The sequence below is a fragment of the Trichechus manatus genome, unplaced genomic scaffold (genome assembly GCF_000243295.1).
Source record: "Trichechus manatus latirostris isolate Lorelei unplaced genomic scaffold, TriManLat1.0 scaffold00035, whole genome shotgun sequence".
NCBI classification, from domain to species: Eukaryota; Metazoa; Chordata; class Mammalia; order Sirenia; family Trichechidae; genus Trichechus; species Trichechus manatus.
Window position 1 is genome coordinate 1097450 of NW_004443971.1, and position 17278 is coordinate 1114727.

At 35.8% G+C, this 17278-nt stretch overlaps 2 protein-coding genes across 2 annotated transcripts; one reads left to right on the forward strand and one right to left on the reverse strand.

Moving 5' to 3' along the window:
* The first annotated feature begins 8601 nt into the window (after positions 1-8601).
* On the forward strand, positions 8602-12387 carry LOC101356796 (olfactory receptor 4K15-like). The gene is made up of 2 exons (XM_023730263.1): positions 8602-9512; positions 12348-12387. The coding sequence occupies exons 1-2, from the start codon at positions 8602-8604 to the stop codon at positions 12385-12387; spliced, it is 951 nt and encodes a 316-aa protein (XP_023586031.1).
* Positions 12388-15231: 2844 nt separating this feature from the next.
* LOC105756230 (olfactory receptor 4F15-like) lies at positions 15232-16323 on the reverse strand. Its single transcript, XM_023730264.1, is given in 1 exon segment — positions 15232-16323. A coding segment is annotated over 1 exon segment (1092 nt).
* Between the last annotated feature and the right edge of the window lie 955 nt (positions 16324-17278).

Below are 17278 nucleotides of genomic sequence, written 5' to 3' on the forward strand. Positions count from 1 at the left end.
AACAGGAACAAGACAAGGATGCCCTTTATCACCACTCCTATTTAACATTGTGCTGGAAGTTCTAACTAGAGCAATAAGGCAAGAAAAAGAAATAAAGGGCATCTAAATTGTAACGAAGAAGTTAAACTGTGCCTGTTTGTGGCTGATATGACTCAATACATAGAAAACCCTAAAGACTCCACGAGAAAACTACTGGAACTAAAAGAAAGATTCAGCAGAGTAGCAGGATACAAGATAAATGTACAAAAATCAGTTGGATTCCTATACACCAATAAAGAGAACCATGAAAATGAAATCAGGAAAACAATACCATTTATAATAGCCATTAAAAAAATAAAATACTTAGGAATAAATCTAACCAGAGATGTAAAAGATCTATACAAAGAAAACTACAAAAGACTACTGAAAGAAAGCCAAAGGGATCTAAATAAATGGAAAAATATACCATGCTCATGGACAGGTAGACTCAACACTATGACAATTCTACCTAAAAACAATTTACAAATACAAAGCAATCCTGATCCAAATACCAACAACATTCTTCAAAGAGATGGAAAAACTAATCATTAACTTTATATGGACAGGGAAGAAGCCCCAAATAAGTAAAGCACTACTGAAGAAGAAGAAGAAGTAGGAGGACTTGCACTACCTGACCTCAGAAACTACTATACAGCTACAGTAGTCAAAACAGCCTGGTCCTGGCACAATGACAGATACATTGACCAATGGAACAGAATTGATAACCCAGATGTAAATCCATCCACCTCCGGTCAGCTGATCTTTGACAAGGGCCCAAAGTCCATCAAATAGGGAAAAGACAGTCTTTTTAACAAATGGTGCTGGCAAAACTGGATGTCCATCTGCAAAAAACGAAACAGGACCCATACTTCATGCAATGAACAAAAACTAATTCAAAGTGGGTCAAAGACCTAAATATAAAGCCAAAAACTATAAAGTTCATAGAAGAAAAAATAGGATGAACGCTAGAGGCCCTAATATGCAGCATTAACAGGATACAAACCATAACCATCAACACACAAACTCCAAAAGATAAGCTAGATAACTGGGATCTTCTAAAAATGAAACACCTATGCTCTTCAACAGACTTCACCAAAAGAATTTAAAAAGAACCTACAGACTGGTAAAAAATGTGGGGACATTACAAGTCAGACAAAGGTCTATTCTCTGTAATCTACAGGAAAATCCAAAACCTCTTCAACAAAAAGACAAATAATGCTATTAAAAAATGGGCAAAGGAAATGAACAGATACTTCACCAAAGAAGACATTCAAACAGCCAACAAACATATGAGGAAATGCTCACAATCACTAGTCATTAAAGAAATGCAAATTAAACCCACACTGATATACCATGTAACTCCAGCATTACTGGCACGAATCTAAAACACTGGAAATAACAAAAGTTGGAAAGGCTGCGGGGAGATCTGAACTCTTATGCACTGCTGGTGGGAATGCATAATGATAGTACGTTTTTGGAAAATGATATGGCACTTCCTTAGAGAGCTAAAAAAAGAAATACCATACGATCCAGCAATCCCATTCCTAGAGAAATAAGAGCAGTCACACGAATAGACATATTCACACCCATGTTTATTGCAGCATTGTTCACAATAGCAAAAAGATGGAAACAACCTAGATGCCCATCAACAGATGAATGAATAAAAAACTATGGTACCTACACACAATGGGGTACTATTCAACGGTAAAGAACAATGATGAATCTGTGAAGCATCTCATAACATGGATGAAACTGGAGGACATGATGCTGAGTGAAATAAGTCAATCACAAAAGGACAAATATTGTATGAGACCTCTATTGTAAAAAACCATGAAAAAGTTCACACACAAAATGTAACAATCTTTGTTGGTTACGAGTGATGGGAGGGGTGGGGGGAATACTAAATAGACATTAGATAACTGGTATGTTTTGTGAAGGATAAGACAGTACACAATACTGGGGAAGCCAGCACAACTTGTACAAGGAAAGGTCATGGAAGTTCCACAGACACATCCGAACTCCCTGAGGGACTGAATTGCTGGGCGGAGGGCTTTGGGTACCATGGTCTCTGTGAACATCTAGCTCAATTGGCGTAACACAGTTTATAAAGACAATGTTCTACATTCTACCTTGGTAAGTAGCATCTGGGGTAGTAAAAGCCTGTGAGCAGCCATCTAAGATACTCCACTGGTCTCAACTCTTCTGGAGCAAGGGAGAATGACGAGAACAAGATACAATGAAAAGATTAATCCAAAGGACTAACGGACAACAGCTACCAAGGCCTCCACCAGACTGAGTCCAGTACAGTTAGATGGTACCCGGCTACCACCACTGACTGCTCTGACCGGGATCACAACAGAGGGTTCTGGACAGAGCTGGAGAAGGTTGTAGAACAAAGTTCTATCACATAAGAAAGGAGCAGATTTACTGGCCTTTGAGAGACTGGAGTAACAGCACCCGGACACCCTTTTAGCTTAGAGGTGAAGTCACTCCTGAGGTTCACCATTCAGCTGGGGATTAGACAGCCCCATGAAACAGAATGGGACTAATGAGGCACAGCAGTCCAGGGAAAAGGACTAGAAGGCTGAAGGGGACAGGAAAGCTGGTGATAGGGAACCCAAGATTGAGTAAGGACAGTGTTGACTTGTAGTGAGGTTGTTAACCATTTTCTTAGGGCAATATGTGTACTAACTGTTTAATGAGAAAATATTTTATTCTGTAAACCTTCATCTAAAGTGAGAATAGCAGCACAACTGGAAGAATGTAATCGATGTCACTGAATTGTAGACATAGAAATTTTTGAAATGGTGTGTATTTTCACCAAATAAAAAAAAGGTCCTCCAAGGTCAAGAAGGGAGAGTGTTGACATGTCGTGGGGTTGTTAACTAATGTCATGAAACAATATGTGTACTGACTCTTTAATGAGAAACTATTTGTTCTGTAAACCTTCACCTGAAGTACAATAACAAGAAAAATAAAAAAAATTCAAAACCTGAAAAAAAAGTATAAATAAGAAAAGGCTAATAAACACAGACTTTCATATTTCCTTCTCAAACCTCTGAAGTGTTGCAATCTTCAACAATAATAATGAATGTATATGGTATTTTGTAAATGAAAATAAAAGTAGATTCTATATTGCTTTGTTATTTAGAACAATTTTAATAATACTGTTTTTTATTTAATACGTTAACACTAGAACATTGCTGGAGTAAGCATAGAGATTTCTGAGGCCTTAAAAAGCTTCTCTATTCTCCGTTAAAACCCAAAAAACCCAACAGTTCAAGTTTGGCTGTTCAGTGATTGGCATGGTGGGCGTGCATCAGTGACTAGCTTATCTCCCACTGCTTGCTGTCCACTGCCCACTCACAAGTCATCTATCTGACTTCAGCAGGGATGGCAAATGACAGCCTACTTCTCATATAATGTTTGTTTGGAGAACAGTTAAATGGAGAAAGGTTTTAAAACTGTGCTTAACTTCTGTCATTAGAACCTTAATTATGGAATTGACCAAGTCTGTCTCTGACAGCTTCAGGTGATCCTGTCAAGTCAGGGGAACTCAGAAACTATAAGGTCCCCAAGGAACATGGTCTGGGTTGCTTGAGAGTTCTACCCCAGAGTCTACTGTCTGCAGTGAATATAAGACTCACAACAAGGACACTCTACCTTGAAAACTGGTCCAGCAGAAAATGGAGTATTTGTTTTACTGCAATATAAATTTATTTCAGGCTCTAGTTACACTATGGACTAATCTTTATCTATGGAAAGCAGTCTGGTCAGATATGATGTCTCTCTGGTAAGATATAGTCTATACTCAATGAATGGCTTAACTACTCCTTTATTCCCTTTTCTCTGTCACATTTAAAATAATTTCACAATGTTTTGATACTATTTTTCCACACGTACTCACTGAGATTATTTGAGAGTAATGCCTAGTTTCCAGAAATATGAGACTTTCTCTTCCAGCTATATCCTGTAACTTCTGGACTGCCTACTACACCAAAAGGAATACTGTCCATAGGGTCACACAGATCCTTACGTGCCAAGGAAAAGGAAGGCCTGTTCTCATAGATCAATAATCATGAAAGACCGTTGCCTTCCACAGTTAAGGGACAGCCCCAGGCACAGAAATGTGACTGTAATTAACAGTAACTTCTGAATAGGGAAAAAAATGGTAGTGAATAATTAGGTCAGGAAGAAACCTGACAGAAAATATGGAGGGTAACCTCCCAAAAGTCGTAGCATTTTGTATGTTGCTATGGAAATGGAATATATTATTGGAACTGAAGACAAGGGAGGTAGAATGGTTTGGCAGAAGAAGGACTGGAGTCACAGATCAGTGGGTGTTCACCTTAGTCAAGCAACGTTCATCTCAGAGACTTTAACAGGTTACACTGAGATTCCACCTCACAATAATGAAACCCATTTAATGGAGTTATTGTGAAGAATAAGTTACACAATGCGAGTAGAAGTTATTGGTGCATGAGAGGTATTCAGAGAGAGATTACTTTTCACATGATTCTGAAGTTAGCTGCTTAGAAAAGGAAAATGGGAATGGTCTCAAATCAGTAGCCTAACCTTCTACCTTAAGAAACTAGAAAAAGAATAAACTAAACCCAAAACTAGCAGAAGCTAGAAAATAAAGATTAGATCAGAAATTAGTGAAACAGAGAATAGAAAAACAATAGAGAAAATCAGTAAAACCAAAAGCTGATTCTTTGGAAAGACGAATAATGACAAACATTTAGCTAGTTAGAAGGAAAAAGAAAAAAAAGAGAGAGAGGATTCAAATTACTAGAACCAGAAATGAAAAACAGAATATCACTACCCATCTTACATAAACAGAAAGGATTGTTTATAAGAGGACATTATGATTTTGTTTCTTAAATTTTAATCCCCTTGGGTGAGTTCTGCTTTGAATCATTGAGTTTAAAAATATATACTCTTGGAATCTGGACATTTGCATTTCCAGCCTAAGATATGCCTGAAAATTAATTTTTACAGTATTTTAATATGGCTATTAATATGAGTTATTGTAGTAATAATAATTTGTCTTTTGTAAATCAGTGTTTTAGGCAAGACATGAGGTGAGGAAGCAGGCATAGGTTTTACTTGTTTGTTATAATCCACAATGCCCAGGCTCTGTTTCTTTTATCCTTGAGATGGTTAGGGCACACAAAAGAAAGTATTCAATAAGTTCTTGTTGACTTAACTAAAGAAAAAAGAAGAAAAAACCCACCTACATCTGTTATTTGTTAATTCAGTTATTTTTAGCCCTGGAATTTGATAGCACTGCTGAATTTGGGAAAAAAAAAAATCATCTTCAATTGTATACAATACTGGGAGTAACCCAAATTCAATTACAGGAAAATCTGAAATACCAACAACAACAATAATGATTATTTCCAGGTACATAGAACATATTTCATATAGCTATTGGTCATTCATAATTTCTTACATCAATTACCATTCATTTAGAAAGAGTTTTATTATTTCTTCATGATTCATTGAAAGCATGTTCCTTCTCAATCAACCCAAAGTCTTCTCTAAGCCAGCATTCTCTCCAGAAGTTAACTCTAGTAGGCTCTCTACTTATCAGCTATGTTGCACTGGGCATTTGATCTTTCACTCTTTTTTCTGTTTTTGTTTTTATCAGCTGTAAAATTAGTCTAATTCTTATCATGAGTATGAAATAGTGATTAAAAGTGTTTAGCATAGCCCTGGGCTATACTGAAAAATAAACAAACAAACAAAAAGCCTAGCTGGTTCCCAGCTTGGTAGAGGGTTATGAGCCTTAGTCATTAGGAAATAAAAATACTGCTGGAGATAACTGAACAGCTGTGTCAAAGTCCTGTGATCCAGAAACCGGGGAAAAACAAACAAAAAAGACACCAGGAAAAGAAAAAAAGAGAAGGAGCAAGAATAAAAATCTAGTGCTCTGATTGAGAGGATTTTTAGATTTTTTTTAAAGATTTAGTTTAAATAGCAAAAATCAGAAGTTGAGAGACAAAGTTCAGGTTTTTTCCAGTACGTCAGTAAGAAATCTAGTTAGTCTGTATGTCATTTATTCTGGTATCTCAAAAGAAAGTCTTCTTCCAGTGATTATTAGGGGTAACAATGTATTTCAACAATCAGGGCATCCCAGGCTTAGGAAGATGAGACTGCGTGGAAATAGCTTCCACTGAAGATATTGCAAATGCCAATTCTGAAAATGAGCTCAGATTCTTGGGTTCCAAGGGCCTTCTCATTTGTAACACAAAATCATTTTTCTCAAGGAACTCGATAGATAACCCCTCTTCAGAATTCACCAGAGACTGGTTTATTTTAGTCCATGCAGAAATTTCCAAATTTTAATTTCTATGACGCCATGTATCTTGTGTTGAATCAGAAATTTAACACCAGATGATGTATTCTATGGCCCTAGGCCCTGGTCAGACAATAGTTAAGCGCTTGCCTGTTAACTGAAAGGTTGACAGTTCAAAGCCACTAGCTGCTGAGCAGAAAAGACTTGGCAATCAGCTCCCATGAAGATTTAAGCCTAGGAAACCCTACCGGGCAGTTCCAGTCTGTCCTACAGGGTCACTTTGAGTATGAGTTGACTCGATGGCACAGAACAATTCATGTCCACAAAAAAGGGTTCTAAACACATTTTAGAGAGCTCTGTACAAAAGATTAAACATCAGGATTCCCTAAGTCTGAAGTACACCTCAGGCTTTTCGAGTTGCAAGTTAATTAAGCACTAAGTTTCATGATCAGAGAACATCTCTTCATAGTTGTTCATGACTTATTCTTACTTCATGCCTGTAACATTTATTCTTTCACTGAGTGTCAGCCACTTTCTCCTTCACTAGTTTATCTGTCCTTGATACTTAGGTAACAATTTTTTTTGGTGAAAAAATTCTGTGATTTTGCCAAGACTAGTGTTAATATGTCTATTCTTTGCTAATTTATTCATTTATTTAATTAATGAAACATCAGTTTCATGTATCACAACCCCTAAAATGAACTTAGACAATATGCTACGTATAATTCCAGCATTTCAAATTTATGTATAGGAACTGTGTTTCTACCTTTTAGCTGGAAACTGTAAAATGTCCTTTTTGAAAAAAAAATTTTAGTGCAGTTCATGCCCATAATATTGATTCCAATTTTTGTTCATAAAATACTCTCTCATCACGTTTTCTTGTCCTTTGTGTGTTTACTTACTCATTGATTGTTTTTTTATTCAACAGTAAAATTACAGCTATGAAAAAGTGACCCAGTACTATAACAAAACAACTGAGGGTAACATACACCTGTGTACGTTCTCATCATTATGCTTACCCTTAAGTCTCAACTCACCTGGGATTATCTATATCCTGCATCCTGTCTTTTTCATTCCCTACATGGTTTTATTACTTATACAAAATATATTTTTATTTTTTGACTGCTCTTCATTTTATAAAAAGTTATTTTGAATGAATTCATTTTGGACTTCTTTACTTTCCTTCATGAACATATTACCAAGATTCAGCTGTATCATTTGACACAGTTGTACGTCATTTGTTGTGACTCTGAATAATATTCTATTATCAGTATTATTATTAATGTACTAAGTTGATTCATAATTAATTCATATATTGTCCTATCAGTAGACGTGCTGTCTTACTCATCTGGTGCTGCTACAACAGAAATACCACAAGTGGATGGTTTTAACGAAGAGAAGTTTATTTCCTTACAGTAAAGCTGGCAGAAAGTCCAAATTCAAGGTGTCAGCTCCAGGGGAAGGCTTTCGCTCTCTTGGCCTTCTCATCAGTGTTCCCCCAGAGTAGGAGCTTCTCAGCACAGGGACCCCGGTCCAAAGTACACACTCTGCTCCTGGCACTGCTTTCTTGATGGTTTGAGGTCCCCCTGTCTCTCTGCTCACTTCTGTCTTTTATATCTGAGATTGCCTCAGGACACAATCCAGTCTTGTAGATCAGGTCCTGCCTTACTAACATAATTGCCACCCATCCTCCCTCATTAACATCATAGAGGTAGGATTTACAACATATAGGAAAATCACACAGTACCAGGAATCGTGGACCAGCCAAACTGATACACACATTTTTGGGGGGACATAATTCAAACCATGACACATGCAGTCGAATTTCTCTTCATATTCATATACAAAAGTTCATCTTGGTTATGTGCATAAGGTAGAATTGTTGCATCATAGGATGTGTAAATGCTGAACTCTACAAGATAAGGCCAGACTGTTTTTCAAAGTGGTTATACCAGAATGCACTTCCATCAGCAATGTGTAAGACATCCTCTGGAGTCATATACCGTTTACTTAGAAAATCGAATTTTTTGTCTTTATTTTCAGATGAAGGCCCTAGGTTGTGCAAACAGCTTGCACTCAACTGCTAACGTAAAGATGGTGTTTTAAACCTACCAGGAGTCCACAGGAGAGGTCTGGCGATTGCTTCCCAAAAGATTATAACAAAAAAAAAACCCTATGGAGCAATTCTACTCTGTCACATATGGGACTGCCCTAAGTAGGAATCAACTCAACGGCAACTAACAACAACAATCTTCAGATGAGTTTAAAATAAACTGGACTAAATGGAAGAAGTAAACCAGTCTGCAGTGTCTGAATTTATTATTCTTGGACTTTGTGATTCACAGGAGCTCCAGGCCTTCCTCCTAGTGATATTTTCTTCACTTTATTTGATCACCATTTTAGGCAATATCTTCATTGTGCTCTTAATCATTGCTGACCTCCATCTCCACTCCCCCATGTACTTCCTTTTGGCCAATCTCTCTTTCATTGACTTCTGCCTTTCCTCAGTCACTACCCCTAAAATGATCACAGACTTTCTTAAAGAAAAAAAGACCATCTCCTTTGGAGGTTGCATGTGCCAGATTTTCTTTGTACATTTCTTTGGAGGTAGTGAGATGTTGCTGCTTGTGTCAATGGCCTACGACCGATATGTGGCCATCTGCAAGCCACTCCATTACTCCAGCATCATGAACAGACAAATGTGCATTGTGTTAGTGATGACATCGTGGATCATTGGCTTTCTGCATTCAATAAGTCAACTAGCTATCATTGTAAAGCTGCCTTTCTGTGGACCTAGGGAATTGGACAGCTTTTTCTGTGATATTCCATTGGTAATCAAGCTAGCCTGCATGGACACCTATATTCTGGAAATGTTGATAAATGCTGACAGTGGAGTACTGGCGACCATCTGCTTCATCCTTTTGCTGATTTCCTACTCGTATATTCTGTATGCTGTCTGCCTTTTTTCTAAAGATGGGGCATCCAAGGCTCTCTCCACCTGTATTGTCCACATCACGGTGGTGGTGTTATTCTTTGGGCCCTGCATCTTCATCTATCTGTGGCCACTCAGCATCACCTGGGTGGACAAGTTTCTTGCTGTATTTTATACAGTCATCACACCTCTCCTGAATCCAGCTATTTATACTCTAAGAAACAAAGAGATTAAAAACACCATGAAGAAACTACGATGTTAGCATACAGAATTAACATATTAGCATACAGAATTCAGTGGGTATTTCAGGGTCTCACATTATCAGAATGTTTACTGTAAGTTTCATAAATTAGTCACACCTGTCCTGTTACTCTGAACTAAGAAGCATTCTCCAGTTCACATATGGAAGGCATGTGTATATCCAAATGTATGTTTTGTGTCATTTCTATTCCATACCATATTCAATTATTGATGATTGAATGCAAAAAGATTTCCTGTCTAGGAAATTTAGCCAGACTTTACAATTATGATTTTGGTTGTGCTCAAAAGTGATTTGAAATAAATAACAATATTCATGATACCTCTGCTAAGACAACCACCACATCTTGAAATATTTTATTATGTTAAATATTTATTTGAGCTAAGCATGTCACATACATCTTCTCTTTCATATTTTTAATAAGACGGTGAATTTAAAATTGCTATTTTAGTTATATAAATGGATGAACTTGTCTTTTAATTAGTTAGCATTCTAGCTAACTTGTCTAGAGAGATCATTGTAAATTGTCAAGCATTCTCTACCACATTCAGAAAAAAAATAATTATAATCATAATCTGGAAAGAAAGTTGTTACCTACAACTTTGTGTTGGGTCATTTGTGAAATAATGTAATTTTCTTTAGAAGACAAACATTAAAAGCAAAGATGCATGTATTAACAACCTTGGGAAATTTCCTTCTTATCTTTCTATTAGTAAATGTGTACTTTCGTTATAGCAGATAAAAGAAGGACAAGAGTGTTATGAAGTTAAGGCAAGAAAGTTTCATTCTAAGGGAAACAACTGTCTGTTAATGCACTGCTCTGCTCAGATGAAGTGCTAGCACTAAATTATGTGAAAAGTTTATGATTTTTTTCTTTACTACACATAAAATGTTCTCCTTTTTAGGAATTTATCCTACTCTATGTCTCAAAAGGAGTCCCTGAGTGATGTGAACGGTTAAGCACTTGGCTACTAATCAAATGGTTGGTGGTTCGAATCCTCCCAGAGGCACATCAGTAAAGTGCTGGTGATCTACTTCTAAAAGATCGCAGCGTTTAAAAACCCAGAGAACAGTTCTACTCTGACACACGTGGGGTTGACATGAGTGAATTAAATCAATGGCAACTTTTTTTTATGCTTCAAAAAGGTATACAACAATCCCTTATCTTAAACCTATAGAGCCAGATGTGATTACAATTTTACATTTTAAAAAAGATAACAAGGTCCTATAAATTTTGTGACACTTCCAATAGAGTCTGAGGCATGAGCTCTTAATTAAAATTGTTACTATTCTTGCAGCAAAACATATAAATATTCACACTTCAATGCAATAAATAACCATGAATAGCTTCCCATCAGTTCAGGTCTGGTTAGATTGTATAACCATATTAAGTTACAAATAAATATAAAAATCTTTTAATTTTCAACGATGTTTGAATTTCAGAACTAAGGAAATATATAATATTAAATTAAACATGCATTGGAGCAAGTGAAGAAACATATTTCAATTTTAGGATGTAGTTGCTGGTAGGTCTACTGTCATTGGGACTAGCATGTGCTGTCTGCACTGTGTGGACCTTAGGATGTTAAGTGGCCTGCACAGACCTGCAGTAATCTGTTCTCTGGGCCATGCAAAGAAAAGTGTTGAATAAAGCTGAACCACTACATCTCTGCAATATCTGAATTTCAGTTACTTCCATAAAAAAAGACAGCTACTGCTTTCTAGAACTAGGATTCTAATACTTACCCTACCAGAAAAGAAAGTTGGTGTCTTTATGACATTAATGAAACAATAAATCTACCCACTGTGGACAAATAAGTATGAGGGTCCCAAGTGAACTGAGGTAGGAAAAGTCTGAGCAAAGATTCAGGGCATCAGCTCGACATATATTCACACCCATCACTGTTAAGTAAAATTGTAAATCTCACGATATGGAATTAGTAATCCACAGGTAATTTAGGCCAGTGATTCTCAGACTTTTTGGTTTAAGGAACCCCTTACACTCTTAGAAATGATTGAGAACACCAAAGATCTTCTGTTTATGTAGGTTATAACTATTAATACTTATAATTTTATACATTAAAAATGAAAAAAATTACAATATTTATTCACTAACTTTAAAAATAGCAATCATAAATGCATTGCATGTAAACATAATATCTTTTATGAAAAATAACTATATTTTACCAAAAAATAAAGAATGAAGTGAGAATGACATTGTTTTATGTTTTTGTAAATTTTTTTAACATATGGCTTAATAGAAGCAGTTAAGGTCTCTTATCTGCCTCTGCATTAAATCTGCTGTTATATATTGCTGTGATGGAACTACATGAAGATCTTCTGACTTACACAGTTATATAGTTGGATAAAGGAGTAGTATTTTGATTCTGGTGCAAAAAAAATGTGAATAAAACCGCAGTTGTTAAAACACAAATCAAGGCAGTGTGGGATCAAGCTGTATTCGTTTTCATGGTACTGCTTACCACCATGCATTCACAGTAAAAAACAACTGAAAACAACAACAAAAACTTAAAAAAAATTCTTTCTACAAATATTTTAGTGCCAAAATATATTGTTATTCTTTTTGCCATTGTGATTATTGTCTTTAACAGTTAAATCATTTATATTTATTCCTTTTGGTGATTTTAATTACCTCCTTACTGCTTTTTAGCCTCATTAAATTTCTCTTGAATTTCCTCTAGTAACAATTCTCTCAGTTGTTGTTTATCTGAAAATGACTTTATTTTTATATTTGAATCATATTGTTTCTGGATATACAATTTTTGGTGGTAAATTTTTCTCAACACTTTAAAATGTTATTCCATTGTCTTCCAGAGTTCACGTTTCCTGTTGAATAGTCAGTTATCAGTCATATAGTTGTTTCTTAGATATTCCATTTTTCTGTTGAAATTCTTCATCCATTTTTAAACTTTTCTTCTTAATATATTTTTAAATGGTTATTTTAAATGCTTGTCTGCTAATTTTCCAGTTGAATCATCTATGGTATGCTTCTATTAACTATTTTTCTTTTTATTCTGAGTCACAAATTCCTGCTTCTTATCATATATCATAATTATTTTATGAATGTTTCCCATTGTATATACAAGATCATAGAGCTCTAATCTGATATATTCCTTCAGAAACCATTTAATCTTTTCTCTATTAGGCATAAAGGGTTAAGAAGTACCATCTAAATCCAATCAGGTACTGGGTTGACTTCAGTCTGAATTGTAAATATCATAAGGCTCAAACTACTCTGGTTTTTTCCTTCCTTGTAGTTATGTTCTTTCCAGGTTTTGACTGTGACTCTGATGGATCTTTTTCTCCTCAGCCTGTGAGATTCCAGGGGATTTAGTTTTGTTCTTCAGAATTTTTGAGTTTATAACTGTAGCCTTCTTCCATCTCCCCCAGGTTCAAAAACATAACAAATTCCTCAAGCAGAAAACTGGCTTTATGTTTGTCCTTTTTAATTTAATGCAGCTAATCGAAATTCAATTATGAATACAATTATTAAGCAAAAAACAAATAAAAAATATCATAAAAAGAAAAATTTAAAACATCACAATATATAATCCAGAGAAAATTTTGGACCAGAGTTATTCAGACCCAAATGTACTCCCAAATTAGCAGGGAATTAGTTTCAATTTTGTATTTATCAAAGCAAAACATAAATTACATCAGTTTCATAACTGATGAATTATTATCATATATATCAAATAATCATATAATAAAGTTTTGGAACCCAAGTCTTGAACAACAGAAGGGTTATATGAGTTATACAAGAAAACAAGTCAGCAAATAATCTGGGTAGTGTAGTTGTTGGATAATAATGACACCAGCCATGAAATTATAAGATCAACATCTATTTGAGCCCAGGTCCAAAAAATATTCACTGACTGAGTCATAAAAATTAAGTCAAAATTTCAAAAATTGTGAAACTTGCAATATAAAAATATGGATATAGGTATAGGATATGTATAGTATATATATATGCAGATGCAGATACAGATGTTAAGCTGCTGTAGATGAACTGGATAGAGACCTTGAGTCAACTGGAACTGAGACACTCAAGAGTGAAAGAAGTCACAGGCATATTCACTGATACAATCAGTGAAATCTCTGAGGCTCTCGCTCTTGTTTCCTCACTTACCATATGTCAATCACCCCTTATTACACCTCTCTATCCATGTTCTTCATTCCTCAAGTTTTAAATCTCTGACACACAGTTTTTCTCTTCCATACAAAAGATAAGTATTCATATACTGGGTTTAAATATAGATATGTATTTCATAGGGCTTACAAACGTTTGAAAATTTTATCCATAAGTTAATTAATTTGAATCCAGGCTATCTAATGCCTGAGGCCATACTTTCAGCATTTCCAAGGCTACACTGTATGCTTTTCCATGAACTTCTCATAAACATTTATTGGATTGTCACCCAATTGCCAAACAATTTCCTAAATAGAAAGATAAGAAGAAATTCAACATAACCTAATAATCAACCATCTATTCCGAATACTATAAAATGGTGAATTTAGATTAAAAAATAGTTAAGCCAACAATAGTTTGTCCTCTACAATGAATAATTGAGGGCATTTTCAAACTAAGTAATAAGGCAATGAACATAAAACTTAAATCAACATGGAGCATAGGCTACATTGTTACAGACGAATAAATGTGATGGGAGTTAATTTATCTTTTTATATGAGGCAATTTTCCAACACATGTTGTTAGGTGCTGTAGAATTGGTTCCAACCTATAGTGACCATAAGTACAATAGAAGGAAACATTGCCTATTTCTGCACCGTCCTCACAATCCTTTCTTTGCTTGAACCCATTGTTGCAGCCACTGTGTCAATCCGTCTCATCAAGAGTCTTCTTCTTTTTCGCTGACCCTATACTTTACCAAGCTTGATGACCTTCTCCAGAGACTGGACCTTCCTGATAACATGTCCAAAGTACGTGGGATGAAGTCTTGCCATACTTGCTTCTAAGGAGCATTCTGGCTATACTTCTTCCAAGACAGTCACTCTTCTGGCAGTGCATGGCACATTCAGTATTCTTCACCAACACGATAATTCAAATGCATCAATTCTTCTACAGTCTTCTTTACTCATTATCCAGCTTTTGCATGCATATGAGACTTGGATCAGGCACACCTTAGTCCTCAAAGTAATGTCTTTGCTTTTTAACACTTTAAAGATGTCTTTTGCAGCAGATTTGCCCAATGCAATACGTCATTTGATTTCTTGACTGCTGCTTCCATGGCTGTTGATTGCAGATCCAAGTAAAATGAAATCCTTGACAACCTCAATAAATAGAGGAAAATAGCAGAAATCATTAGTGGTTCTGAGACCAGTGTACTATAGTCTGAATTTTTTTTTTTTTAATTTCAACATTAACAATGTACAATTAAAAATACAGGCCACACAAAAAGAATGTGTGCTTCCAAAATTTAAAGTCCTGAAATACATAGAAATAGTCCAATAAATGAGCAATTAAATATGTAATTTACAAAATCGTTAACTTTGGATAAAACAATCTAAGACATTTCCCTCCTGAATTTAGAACAACTAGCATACATGATTGAATAAGATGGCTTACACATCAAACACTTGGACTATCTATCAGGTAAGCTCCTAATTTTATACAATTATTTAAGCATTTGTGTTAGTTGAAGTGGTTTGAAAATACACAAAGCAATTTGCACTGTCCTTTACTTAGATCTTTCTCAAACTCAGAAATTGATTACTCAGTCTCCTCATTACCATCTTCATGTCCTTTTTCCTCAATGTGTAGATGACAGAATTCAAGACAGGAGTAATCAAAAAGTCCGAACCGGCAAGAAATTTATCCACTGACACTGTGAGAAATGGCCACACATATATAAATATACATGGTCCAAAGAACAAAACCACCACAGTGACGTAAGCTGACAAAGTAGAGAGGGCTTTGGACAAGCCACCTGAAAAGCATTTCCATATAGTGACCAGGATGGAGATGTAGGAGAAAATCAATAAGAAGGTTCCCATGGAAATGAACCCACTGTTGGCAGTAACCGTGAACTCCAGTTTGTAGGTATCTGTGCAGGCAAGTTTGATAAACTGAGGCAGATTGCAGTAAAAGCTGTCTACCTAATTAGGGCCACAAAAATGCCAATGGGCAACAAAAGCTAGCTGCGGCACTGTGTGAATGAGACCAATAACCCAAGCACCAACCAGAAGCCAAATGCACATCCACGGACTCTTGATGTTCAGCTAGTAGAGGGGCTTATAGCTGGCCACACACAGATCAAAAATCATGGCTATGAGCAACACCATCTCAGATCCACCCAGGACATGAAGTACAAAAATCTGGATGACACACCCCTGGAATGATACAGTGTTTTGCCCAGAGTAGAGGTCAGAGATCATCTTAGGGACTGCTAATGTAGAAAGACACAAATCAATAAATAAGAGACTGGCTAACAGGAAGTACCTAGAGGAATGTAAATGAAGGTCAAATATCACTGTAAACACAAGGAGATTCCTAAACACAATTGATATATATAAAACGGCAGAGCAGGAAAGAATAAAATGCTGCATTGGCCTAGAGTTAGAAAGTTCCAGGAACACAAATTCAGACATCACAGAATAATTTGTTATATTCATTGACTTGTTTGTGTTACCCAAAAGGAACAAAAAGAGACAGAGATGAACCAGAGCTATTGAAAGAGTCAGATGACATTTCGTTTTAAACTCTGATATTAAACAAACATTTTCAACAACTGCCAGAAAAGTCCTTCTGAAAAAACAATACATTAGTTTATTCATTTAACAAATATTAATTAGCAGCTACCATGAACACCTCATATAAACCAAGTATTATGTTACATTCTAGGATAAAACACAGACCCTGCCTTGATGTAGTTTGCTGTTTACTAGTGAACCTAGACATTAAGTAACTAATCACATAATTAGAGGATTATAATGGTGATAAGTTATGTGAAGAAAAAAACAAAGTGCTATGAGGACAATGAGAGTTAATAACAGTGTTATCTGTTCTGGTCTAAACGATGAAATTTGTGTTAAGATCTAAATGATGAATGGAAGCTAATTAAGTAAGAAGAAGTAGTAAGAGTGATCTAGGTAAAGCAAAACTCAGAAGCATGAAGAAAGAGGTCAATTTAGAATGAATAAAAGAAACCAGTAAGTTTCAGTACTAGAGGTCAATTTAGAATAGAAACCAGTAAGTTTCAGTACTAGAAGAACTTTATAGTATGTGTTAAGAATTTGGTGTATATGTTAGAAATCGCAAAAGCCGTTGAGGTAGAACAGTGAAATAGTCATATATGTGCTTTAAGAAACTTACAGTAGCTGTCCTCATGGTACTATGGTTAAGTGCTCAGCTGCTAACCAAAAAATCAGGAATTTGAACTCACCAGCAGCTCAGTGGGACAAAAGACCTGGCGATCTGCTCCCATAAAGATTACAGCCTATGGAAGACAGTGTAGTAGTCAGATGCTTCATAAAGTCCCTCTTACAACAAAGATCCAAGAAAACAAGTGAATTGAACATAGATGACAACTTTGGAACCCTGAGCATCAAAGACAAGGCTGAAGAGCAGAACTGAGTACCAAGTGGAAGGAGAGACAGTATAAAAACAGTGGACACAGAGAAATACAGATTGCCAGGGCCCTGTTAGTCAAACCTGCACAGCATGGCCATATTGAGACAAAGCAAGTAGCGTTCCCAGCCAAACCCTCATAACCTGGTGCAGAGAAGCAAG